Source organism: Ruditapes philippinarum, unplaced genomic scaffold (assembly GCF_026571515.1).
Source record: "Ruditapes philippinarum isolate M1 unplaced genomic scaffold, ASM2657151v2 ctg4519_1_1_1_1, whole genome shotgun sequence".
NCBI classification, from domain to species: Eukaryota; Metazoa; Mollusca; class Bivalvia; order Venerida; family Veneridae; genus Ruditapes; species Ruditapes philippinarum.
The window spans coordinates 48,445-61,330 of record NW_026860826.1 but is presented as its reverse complement, the minus strand read 5'-3'; the positions used below and the strand labels follow the sequence as shown (position 1 = coordinate 61,330).

The 12,886-nt window shown below is 36.4% G+C and overlaps 1 protein-coding gene across 1 annotated transcript in view; it reads left to right on the top strand.

Annotated features, from left to right (window-relative positions):
* Positions 1–12,886, top strand: part of LOC132713493 (uncharacterized) — a gene marked incomplete at its 3' end in the record, with an annotated part of 77,879 nt that overhangs the window by 21,918 nt on the left and 43,075 nt on the right. Inside the window, 2 exon segments of the mRNA XM_060696121.1 lie at positions 1,831–1,883; positions 2,249–2,402. Of these exon segments, the coding sequence (XP_060552104.1) occupies positions 1,831–1,883; positions 2,249–2,402 (207 nt within the window).

The window sequence follows — 12,886 nt, the reverse complement described above, 5'->3', positions numbered from 1 at the left end:
GCTTATCCCATTTTAGAGAACAAATTCTTCTCATTTTAAAGAGTTATGATAAAACGTATATAAAATGATGAGAAAAGTAAGAGTCATGTTTCTTCTAAGAAAAATTCCTAATTGTAAAATCACTTTTAAAATCACACGGCTGTGACGAAAATGAATCACCAATACTCAAACTGAAATTCACTTTATCAAATACAATATATGCTCGCATTTTTTCTACCAGAATGTCAAAAAACATATCCATGATGAAATTTAAACAGAAGACAGCTTAAATTTAGACGTCTATGGCCATGCAGAGTGAAAATTCAGTGTCCAATAACCTGTCCGACATTACGCGACAAGGCCAGATGGTTCCTGCGCTGGTTCCTATACACCAGGCCGACACAAAGAGATATACAAATTTTATCGAAAGACACGAAAAGCAAAATTCCGACAATGAAGCGAAGCATGATATTCTACCTTGAAAACTCGTCAACATTGCGAGATCTCGCGTTACAATATCGTGCCCCGCTTCGTGTCTCGTCAGAATATCGCGTGTTGCCCGTTTCTGCGAGGCCCGATAATCCATAATTATTGTTCTTTTAGGAACTCATGCACCTTGTAAGTGCTTTTTCAACGGCGATCTGAAAGCATCAATTTTCGGAAAATGGCGATTTATATTATTTTATATATTTCTGATGAAAACAAAGTACGTGTGTGATGGTCTTCAGATCATTTAGGGGCCTCCGTGGCCGAGTGATTTCAAAAGATCACTTGCCCCTAACCGCTGTAGGTTCGACACTCTATCGGGGCGTCGAAGTATTTATGCGAGGAGTTTTCTGTTAAGTAGAATTTTATGTTAAAATGTGAGACAAATGTGCTTCGAGTGTCCTTTCTATTGTGTGTCGAACACATCTGTCCCATTTCCAATTTGTCACAAATATGAATGTTTACGAGCACATCGGTCACACTTCGTGAGACAAATGTGCTCCGAGACAAATGTGCTCCTACAATGCCATCTAATGAATGTCTAAGACAGAGGTCTTTTAATATGCATTATTTGCAGGGGCTAAACTAAACAGGTGATGCTTTGCAAAGTCATGGACATTTATGTATGGGGAGGCTCTTTGGAATAGTATTGAGTGCTAAATTTACTTTTTAATTCTTTATAGAATCCATTTATTCAATTAATTGCTATAATAATTTATTTGTAAAACATGTATCTGTAGCCCAACAGTCGTCCTTATAAAGACAGACATCTGTGTTATATCAGTTTGCAAAATCAGTCTGTCTTGCAGTCAAAATATAGAGATTAGTCAGGGGTCAAAATGCCTTGAGAACGAAATGACTAGATCTCCAAAATAACTTCGAAATTAACGGGGAAAGATTTATGTTTCAGGAACGAATTTACATCAATAAATAACACTTATAACTATATCAATTCAATAAGAGATATTACTTTAAAACTTACCGTAACATGTTATTTGATGACGAAAGATTTCAGCTTTTACAATATAATTATAGCTTATTTCTATTTCAACATTTACTAAGCAATTACAAACTACAACAAGGAAAGCATTGATGCAAAGCATCAAAGGGCGTCCAAGCAAGAAATGCAGCAAGTGACGATGAACTAGTAGACATCTGATGACAAGATATCTTCTTATGGTTAATTAGATTTTACCAGAATTGTATACAAGAAAAGCATTGATGCAATATAGAATATATAGTGGTGAGAATATATGGTGGTGATGAAACGTCAGTGCAGTGGGCGTTACTCTGTATAGTAAGAAATTTAATATTTGTATATATATGTATGTTTGTTCTCATTTACTTTTTTATTTCCCGTTCTAGAGATTAATACACTGCTTCAAGAAACAAAGGTTGCAATGGACGCTGAACAAAAGGTTTTCTTTTTTAATTTTAGTACAGAAATACTTAAGATTAAATGTAAGCAACACATTTAAAAGAAAATCAAAGAAATTAATATTATCGTAAAAGTTCATTGTAATTGGCTTTGTTCTTTAGGATAATGACACAACTATACATGCATATTCATCGTGTATTTTGTACACCATCGTTTTGTTGAAATGTTATTAACTTGTGCACGCCATTACATTCTGCAGTTAGTGATGATTCGCTTTTAACATTTGAAAGTATAAATGTAAACCTAGAACGTATATAATTATATTCATATACATGTATGTATACTATTTAGCTTTTTCTTTGTTCTCTTTAAACTCTTTATATAACCTAGTTAACGAAATTTCAGCTTTTAACGGACATAAAGGAGGCATTTAATCTGTGTGACAAGGGACAATACGGAATGCTACATACATTTAGGTTAACCAAAGCATTAAGATTAGCAAACATGTACCCAACCGATAAAGATGTAAGATTCATTTTGAAAAACTTAGGATATCCAAGTAAGTTATTATATATTCTACTTACTTCTACTTGCACAAGACATATACATGTACCATAAAGATAATCAAAGTGCTGCAGCACTGAATGCGACGGACATGCAACCGGAGAGACACCAAGGCTTCTTTTAGAAAAACAAAACAAAATAAAAACAAAACACAAAATATATAACAGAGAAAATTTGTTCCATACAAGTTCGAGATTTGTAGAGCAATATATTTTGTGTCCCAAATTGATATAATTCAGATTTTCTACTTTCAAGCACTTAAATACAGAATGAAATTTATGCCTAAAAACTCTGGTCAAACTTGTAAATCAGTGTCCTTATCGATTTATTCTAAGAAATGATATGTAAATAGAAAAAAAAACTATCAACGAAATATTTCTAGAATAAATCCAGGCAAATAAACTTCAAACATAATACATTGTACATTTGAGAATGCTATTTAGAATTGCTTCGTGTTATATCATAGTGGGCATACAGACAATAAAATATAAGTCATTTGTATTTTTATTTCTCTTGGATATGTCTCATTAAAAAAAAATTGGTTAAAATCATCAGCAATTAATAGTGTATTTCTTAGATTTTTTTATTTACAAGGTAAAGATGTAGACGCCAGAGCACATCGTTTTTATTTTAATTTAAATGTCACTTAAGCACTACAGTGTTTAGTTGTCCTTTTCAACTTCACACTAAATTCCATTTTCAACTTGTTTGCTTCTTACAATTGTATAGCATTTCTAAAACTATTGCATTACAATCCGCTGGTTGTACTTCCTAATCGCCTGTCCAAAAATCAGAACAGGTAAAGCAGAATCTATTTTTAGAATATCGAAGGTTAACTCATATCATGACCTAGTAAAATATGTAAACAAACCACAAGAATCGGAAGTAGAACTGATATTATAACTTCCTTACCATGATTTCAAGACGACATGGCGGTAAAGTGTCTTACATGCATTTTCAAAAATAGATATTTATACTAGCCATTGAACTGTATCTAATATATTAATAACTGCTGAATATTCAGCTAAACCCGCGGTATGAGTCACGAAAATAGTTCTTCTTTTATTAATGCGCGAGTTATCCTAGAGTCACGAAAAACTTTTGATTTGTTAATAATAATGTTTTGTATAATGTAGAAATATTTATTTCCTACAAATAATGTCTTGGAACTCAGAGGTTACACTTAATTGTAGTATAATTTGCTGTCCTACTTTTTCGACAGCGGTAAATCGTTTCAGCAGTAATTTGCATATTGCGCAATAATACTACGGGACTACAACGTTTTTATCAATAATATACGTTAATATTTTAACTTGGATAACTTAATTTGAAATTGAAAAGGCTAAATATGGAAGACATTAAGATATCCAGACAAAGTATGGGAGTTTTGAAGGATCAAATTCATGTACTATTTCTTGGGCTGTTAATTGGTTTAGGACACATTGCGCGAGTGTAGCCAACGAAATCCCATGTGTAGATGACTTAGCTCTGAACGCGCCTGAGGGCGCGTCCGTCGCAAAAATGTTTAAAACTTATGAAATTTCTACTGGCATTAGGGGTGCAAGATGAGTCGCATGCAAATGCCTTGGATATAGTAGATACAACTTAATATATTAATAATTCATCCTCTAAATTGATATGAAAGGGACATGTTTAAATCTGATCTTGTGATTTATGTTAGTATGTTTGTAAAACTGTTTATATATGTATGACGATGTATAATTGTTCAAGTCAAAAATAATCTGTTCTGTTCTGCTATACAATGGCATGCTTAGTATGACGTAAATTCGCCGTTATGGATGAAATTGTAATTTCATTCGCTGTTGTAAGAATAATTAATGGGTGTAATGACATAAATTTAAAAAAGATGTGTAAAGTTGGCGGCCTTGCGGCCTGGCTGCGTGTAGTTGGCGGCCTTGCGCCGTGAAGTTGGCGGCACAACGGCCTGAAGTTGATGGCCTGGCGGCCCAACGGCCTGAAATTGGCGGTCTAGCGGCCCAACAGAATGAACTTTAAAAATAATACAAGTTTGGCAAAGAAATTAAAACGACTTTTAATTAATATTTTAAGACATATCTTACCATTTAAAAGTTACATAAAAGAAAAGAAAACACGTTTAGACAGTGTTTTTTTTCTGTACCGACCTGGCAGACTGAAATTTTACAGTTGTAGAAATGTTCTAAATATGATAAAAACGTGACATTATGAAGTTATTAAGACTATTCTTGATATTTAAAAGGTTTGAAAAAAAGAAAAAAATCACTTTCAAAATATGGAACAGAATTAATGCATTTATTCTATCTTGCTTGATGACATTAGAACTGGCATTATGCTTGATTCCATCTTGTTTGATGACATCGGAACTTGCATTATGCTTGATTCCATCTTGCTTGATGACATTGGAACTTGCATTATGCTTGATTCCATCTTGCTTGATGACATTGGAACTTACATTATGCTTGACTCCATCTTGCTTTATGATATTTAAACTTTGCATTATGCTGCATTCCATTTTTCATTATTTCATTCAAACTTTGTAGTGACTAATTCTTTCATTGAGTGATAACTATTAAACTTACACAAGCCATTTATCGTACTGTTTTGGAATATTAAAATGTTAACGTCATATACCTTCTTCATGCTCTATACAAACTATTTACGGTTTAGTTCTTATTTGTTTTACTGTTATGTAGAAGTCATTTAAAATTGACTATTTTCAAATCCTACTTCCTTTCGTACATCTAAAATTACACGATTTTGTTAAAGTGTGGCTTATATGATTAATCGCTTGCATGGCGTAATTACATTTAGCTTTTGCTTATTTCCATTATTCAGCGTTTATGCTAAATAAAGCTGGGTGATCATCTTACAATATATACAATGTCTAGCGATTGTGAACTGTTAAGGGGCGAGAACTCTGTTATCGAGATCAACGGGATTTTTCCACATTTCGCCTATCATCGGAATTTTCCGGAGATCATACAACGGTATTCTTTTGCGTATATATAAATACGTACCAAACACTAAATATATAAATTGTCCAGGAAAGAATATAAATATAAGTAGAAAAAGGTTATGCAATATAGTTTTATATATGTATACAGTCTAATAGAAAAAATATATTCGTGGGGGCAGTTATACAGTGGCGGATTCAGGCCCTGGCTTAAGGGCTGCACTGTAGGAGCAGATCTGTCTCGGAGCACATTTGTCTTACGTAACACCGATGCGGTCGCATTTGTCCCACGTAAGACAAATGGGACCTCAAATGTCTACCCCAAAAAACTCATTTGTGTGACAAATGTGCTCCGATCAAGTTTTTTAAGGGACAAGAAAGCACATTTGTCTCATGATTTTTAAGGGACAAGAAAGCACATTTGTCTCATGCAGATTTTTTTTGAGGTTCGCCGTTGTACCTTAATCACGCCCGTTTAACTCACAACGAGTGAAAAATGTCCATCGGTAAAAATGTTGTGAGCAACTTCCGTTCCTCGTTGTGAGCACCCATCTATGACGTGTGACACGATAAACAAGGTGAGTTTTTCATAATTTTTGAAGATTACAGACATTTATGTAAAAATATCGGAATGCAGTTAGCTAGCGAAGTGTTTTCCGAGTATGCACATGTAAAGATACTGCCTGTTGGTGGACAATTTGATGGAAATACCGTGCGACGCAATCATTCGGGGTAGCAGGAAAAATGGAGACAACTTCTCTTTGGACCTATTTTAACATTGAAAACGTCAATATTGGTGACGTTTTGTGCATTCTAACCTAACCTAAAACAGATGCCCACAAGTCTTCATCGTAAATTATTATCTGAAAGTCTTCATAGAAACTTTTGCTTTAATCCTCGTTGTGAGCACCATAAACTCGTTGTGAGCAAGACAAGCGCAGTGCGTGTATGGTTTTAATATGTAATTCAGATGGTGAAAATATAATTTTCAATCTACCAATGCAATTAAAACGTTGTTGCACAGCTGCATTTCTTTGCAAGACGTTGTGCATACCACAAAGGGAGGCATATTAGTTTTGAACTGTCCGTCTGTCAGTCCGTCAATCCGTCCGAAATCTTTAACATTGGCCATAACTTCCTTATTAGTAAACGGATTTGATTCATATTTGAACACAACATCACTTAGCACAAGACCTTCCTACGGACCTGTATTTTTTTACCTTGACCCCTGAATGGCCTTTACCTTGAAGGTCAAATTGTCCAAAAACATTTAAGATTGGCCATAATGTCCTGGCATAATGTTATGCACAACACCTATTTGGACAAGGCCTTCCAACTATCCTATATTCTTTTGACCTTGACCCCTGAATGACCTTCACCTTGAAAGTCAAATTGTCCAAAAACTTAAAAATTGGTCATAACTTCCTTATTAGTACACGGATTCTACTCATATTTTGACACAACACCCCTTTAGGCAAGACCTTCAAACTGATTTCTTTTACCTCGTACCCTGAATGACCTAGAACATCCAAAAACTTTAACATTGGTCATAACTTCTTTATTAGTAAGTGGAATTAATTCATATTTGGACACAATGCCTCTTTGGACAAGACCTTCCAACTGACCTATATTTATTTCACCTTGACCTTGAATGACCTTCACATTGAAGATCTAATTGTCCAAAAACAAATAATCTATCTGGTCCATAAATCAAAGGACAAAGCACCACTTTGGGGGCATTGTCAACTTACCGTGACAGTTCTTGTTTTACATACCTTGGTCAACCGCCTCCGTGGTCGAGGGGTTAGAGTCGATGACTTCTAATCCAGTTACCTCTCTGGCGTGGGTTCGATCCCCGGGAGATGCTTTGGTAGTTTAGCGCGGAGGAAGGTAGTCTAGTACTGGTGTAACTCTCCAGGAACGATGGTTAGGAAACTACCCGCCTATATGACTGAAATACTGTTGAGAAAGGCGTAAAATTAAACAAACAAACAAACAAACAAACAAACATACCTTGGTCAGTCTTCAGCTCAGGATAAACACATGTATGTGTGTATCACACAGATTGTGAAATTGTTGAAATATTCATAAATTCCCCGTGATGTTCACTCGAGCCACACGAGAGTATACGAAATAAAATACCTGATTTACCCCCACTGATTAGTTCTTCTGTTAATCTGATGACTTGTGAATGTGAAGAATAATTTTCAAAAAAAGAAAAAGAAAAACTATTGCAAAGAAAAACTATTATAAAAACGTTTTGATTGCTTTTGGTAGATTGAAAATTGTATTCTCGCCATTTGAATTACATATTATTTTCCAATAATGCATAATAAAGAGTGTTCTGGACGAAGGTTGCTGGTTCGAACCCGAGAGGCCATTGTACGTCGCAAATCAGTCTTATACAAGAAGAAAATACAACAACATTTTTTGTAATAACTTTTTTATTTCTTTTGGCGAATAATTTCCATCATGACTGGGTATAAAAGCAATTTAGGAACTCTAAATACACATCATATTTGCTCCGACAACGGTCGCAAATAGAAAAAACGTTATGTTAAATTTCAGCTGAGAGAAGTAGTCAAATATGAAATTTTGCAAAATTAACACAATTAAAATGCACCGACAACGGTTACACGTGTTATGTATGTCCGATAATTACACAAACATTTTTGATGTCCTTTGAATCCTATCATAGTTTTGCAAGAGCACCGACAACGGTAGCATCAAGCAATTCACTAATGTCTATTCGATTAGCAATTGACTGTTATTTAGGTACTCCGTCGCCCAGCATAAAACATGTGTCCAATTCATGACGAAGCGTTGTGATAGCTGACTCCTGAAATGTAAAACAAGCACAGCAGAAAAAAGGGTTGCGGAGGGCGGGAAATTAAAAACCTAGATTAAGATTGTAACAAAAATTTTACAATATGATCAGCAGCTACCTTTCTCATAGAGTTCCAGAACGAAAAGGAAGCAGCGGGCTCGCGCAGCTCCTTATATATAGTGTTCAAAATATAGCTCTCAGACTGAGCATGCGTATTGATACGCAGTACAACTGATCGATAGATTAAGACATGTGTCATTCATGTAAAATAAAAGAGTTTAATCTTGAATGATTAAACTTTGATATTATTTTCCAATGAATGCATAATAAAGAGTGTTCTGGACGAAGGTTGCTGGTTCGAACCCGAGAGGCCATTGTACATCGCAAATCAGTCTTATACAAGAAGAAAATACAACATTTTTTGTAATAACTTTTTTATTTCTTTTGGCGAATAATTTCCACCATGACTGGGTATAAAAGCAATTTAGGAACTTTAAATACACATCATATTTGCTCCGACAACGGTCGCAAATAGAAAAAACGTTATGTTAAATTTCAGCCAAAAAGGGACTCGAAGAATGAGAGTACCTTCCGCCAAAGCGGTTTAACATAACGACTAAACCCAGCCACGTTGAAAACTCTAGAAGTTAATATTAGAAACCTGATTTATATATAAATTGTTTAGGAATAACTAACAACCAATACTGATAAAAGTGACAAATCTGTCTTTACGTCACTAAATCACATCGGGAAGATAGGCTGAATGAATAAATGGCCTCGGAAATATTATTTAGCATCAGGTCATACATAAGAGCATTCAAGCAGACAATGACAATAAATTTAAGATCTAGGTAGGTGCTGACTTTAATATCAGTGGTCTAAATAGTGAGGTCAAATTAAGAATATAACAATGAATTAGGACCGAATCTGGTGGTCTTAAAAGTGGATAAGCGGGGTGGTCTTAATTCTGGATCATGTAACCATTGATATAAAGAACAGAAAATTCCATTCTTTTATATACCGGTATTTTAGGTAGTGACCCCGCCATTTATTACATAGGTGACTATAGAGCTGTTTTATACGTTTTCTTGCTCGGTCAGCGTGATATAACGCCATGATCGCCATGGTAAATTATGTGACCAAATTAGTTTTGTATATGGAAACTTACTTCTGATAATATCTATGATTATTTTGAGATCCGCAATAATAGCCGCAGATGTTATAAGGCCTATATCCTTGCCTCCACAATGAATACGAATACAGGTTTGGGTTCATTCTGCTTAAAGGAAGTTAAGTAGGCTATACTTTGTTTGAGATCCTCGATTTTCATACCACCCATATGTTCCCAGCAATAGTGTTCCTAACACCGTCTGATATGCACCGCTTAAAATGAAGGAACCAGTATAAAGAAGGAACCAATTATCAATACCTTAAAGAGGCTGTATGTGAGAAGTTAGCAGTGAACAGTGAGCTAAGCAAAAAGGCATTTCAATTTATATAGGGAAGGTAATGATCTGCTGTAATGCTCAGCTGTTTTGGGCATCTAGCAGGGCATTCCTAAATATAGTGTAAAAATGCTCTGCTGCAATACTCAGCTGGCTAGGCAATCTAGCAGTGCATTACTAAATATAGTGTTAAAATGCTCTGCTGGAATGCTCAGCTGGCTAGCTAAGCTGGCTAGGCAATCTAGCAGGGCATTACTAAATATAGTGAGAAAATGCTCTGCTGGAATGCTAAGCTGGCTAGGCAATCTAGCAGGGCATTACTAAATATAGTGTAAAAATGCTCTGCTGGAATGCTAAGCTGGCTAGGCAATCTAGCAGGACATTACTAAATATAGTGTACAAATGCTATTCTGGAATGCTAAGCTGGCTAGGCAATCTAGCAGGACATTACTAAATATAGTGTAAAAATGCTCTGCTGGAGTGCTCAGCTGGCTATGCAATCTAGCAGGGCATTCCTAAATATAGTGAAAATATGCTCTGCTGGAATGCTAAGCTGGCTAGGCAATCTAGCAGAGCATTACTAAATATAGTGTAAAAATGCTCTGCTGGAATGCTAAGCTGGGTAGGCAATCTAGCAGGACATTCCAAAATATAGTGTAAAAATGCTCTGCTGGAATGCTAAGCTGGCTAGGCAATCTAGCAGAGCATTACTAAATATAGTGAACAAATGCTTTTCTGGAATGCTAAGCTGGCTGGGCAATCTAGCAGGGCATTACTAAATATAGTGTAAAAATGCTCTGCTCGAATGCTAAACTGGCTAGGCAATCTAGCAGGGCATTTCTAAATATAGTGTAAAAATGTTCTGGTGGAATGCTAAGCTGCTAGGCAATCTAGCAGAGCATTACGAAATATAGTGTAAAAATGCTCTGCTGGAATGCTAAGCTGGCTAGGCAATCTAGCAGGGCATTACTAAATAAAGTGTTAAAATGCTCTGCAGGAATGCTCAGCTGGCTAGGCACTATAGCAGAGCATTCCTTAATATAGTGAAAAAATGCTCTGCTGGAATGCTCAGCTGGCTAGGCAATCTAGCAGAGCATTACTAGATATAGTGTAAAAATGCTCTGCTGGAATGCTCAGCTGGCTAGGCACTATAGCAGAGCATTCCTTAATATAGTGAAAAAATGCTCTGGTGGAATGCTCAGCTGGCTAGGCAATCTAGCAGGGCATTACTAAATATGGTGTAAAAATGCTCTGGTGGAATGCTAAGCTGGCTAGGCAATCTAGCAGGGCATTCCGAAATATAGTTAAAAAATGCTCTGGTGGAATGCTCAGTTGGCAGACTGATTCTGAGTTCCAGGATTTATTGTTGCCAAAGTTTTATTGACATTTTCGACTTCTAGGCAATTCTGAGGCACTCGCAGACTTTCAGGAATTTTCGGTGCCAATAGAAATAATGATATTTTTGACTTCTAAGGACCTTTAAGAGACTATTTCATTGTCCTGCGACTTTTTGAAGGACACTAGCAGACTTTCAGGAATTTTGGTGCCAATGCTGATATTGACAATTAAGACTTCTAGGGACCCTCAAGAATCCATTTTGGTCGTCTGCGACTGATTCTTGGACACTCACAGACTTTCAGGAATGGTTGGTGCCAATGGAAATAATCATATTTTTGACTTCTAGGGACCTTTAAGAGTCCATTTCATTGGCCTGCAGCGTATTGTTGGACACTCGCAGACTTTCAGGAAAGTTTCGTGCCAATAGAGATGATGGCAATTTTTACTTCTATGGACCCGCCAGAGTCCATTTTTATGGTCTGCGACTGATTCTGGGACATTCGCAGACTTTCAGGAATCTCTGGTGCCAATGGAGATAATGACATTTTTGACTTCTAGCGACCCACCAGAGTTTATTTCGCTGGTCTGCGACTGATTTTGGGACACTTGCAGACTTTCAGGAATTTTGATGCCAATGGAGATAATGACATTTCTGACTTTTAGGGAACCGCCAGAGTACATTTCTTGGGTCTGCGACTGATTCCTTGAGACTCGCAGACTTTCAGGATGTTTAGTGCCATTGCAGATCATGACTATTTTACTTTTAAGGACCCCTTAGTCATAAGCAGAGCATTTCACCCTAAAATGTCATTATCTGCATTAGCACCAAAAATTCCTGAAAGTCTGCAAGTGCCCAATAATCAGTCGCAGACCAACGAAATAGACTCTGGATAGTCAAAAATGTCATAAATTGTAATTATCTCTATTGGCACCAACAATTCCTGAAAGTCTGTGACTGTCCAAGATTAAGTCGCAGACCAAAAAAATGGATCCTGGATGGTCCCTAGAAGTAAAAAATGTCATTATCTGCCTTGACATCAAAAATTCCTGAAAGTCTGTGAGTGCCTCAGAATCAGTCGTAGACCAAAAAAATGGATTCAGAAAGGTCCCAATAAGTCAGAAATATCATTTTCTGCATTGACACCAAAATTCCTGAAATTCTGCGAGTGACTCAGAATCAGTCGCAGACCAACGAAATAGACTAAGGAGGGTCCTTTTGAAGTAAAAATGTCATTATCTCCATTGGCACCAAAAATTCCTGAAAGTCTGCGATCGTCCCAGAATCAGTCGGAGACCAAAGAAATAGACACTTGAGGGTCCCGTAGAAGTCAAAAATGTCATTATCTGCATTGGCACTAAATATTTCAGAAAGTCTACGAGTGCCAAATAATCAGTTGCAGACCAACGAAATTTATACTTTATTTAAGAATGCCCTGCTAGTTTGCCTAGACAGCTCAGCATTCCGGCAGAACATTTTTACACTAATTTTCAGAATGCTTTGCTGGATTGCCTAGCCAGCTGAGCATTTTTAACACTATATTTAGGAATGCCCTGCTAGATTGCTTAGCTAGCTGAGCATACCAGCAGAGCATTTTTCGCACTCTATTTTGGAACGCTCTGCTAGATTGCTTAGCCAGCTGAGCTTGCCAGCAGAACACTTTTACACTATATTTAGGAATGCTCTGCTGGATTGCCTAGCCAGCTGAGCATTTTTAACACTATATTTAGGAATGTCCTTCTAGATTGCCTAGCCAGCTGAGCAATTCAGCAGAGCATTTTTACACTATATTTTGGAATGTCCCGCTAGATTGCTTAGCCAGCTAAGCATAACAGCTAAGCATTTTTACACTATATTTAGGAATGCCCTGCTAGATTGCCTAGCCAGCTGAGCATACCAGCAGATCATGTTTACACTA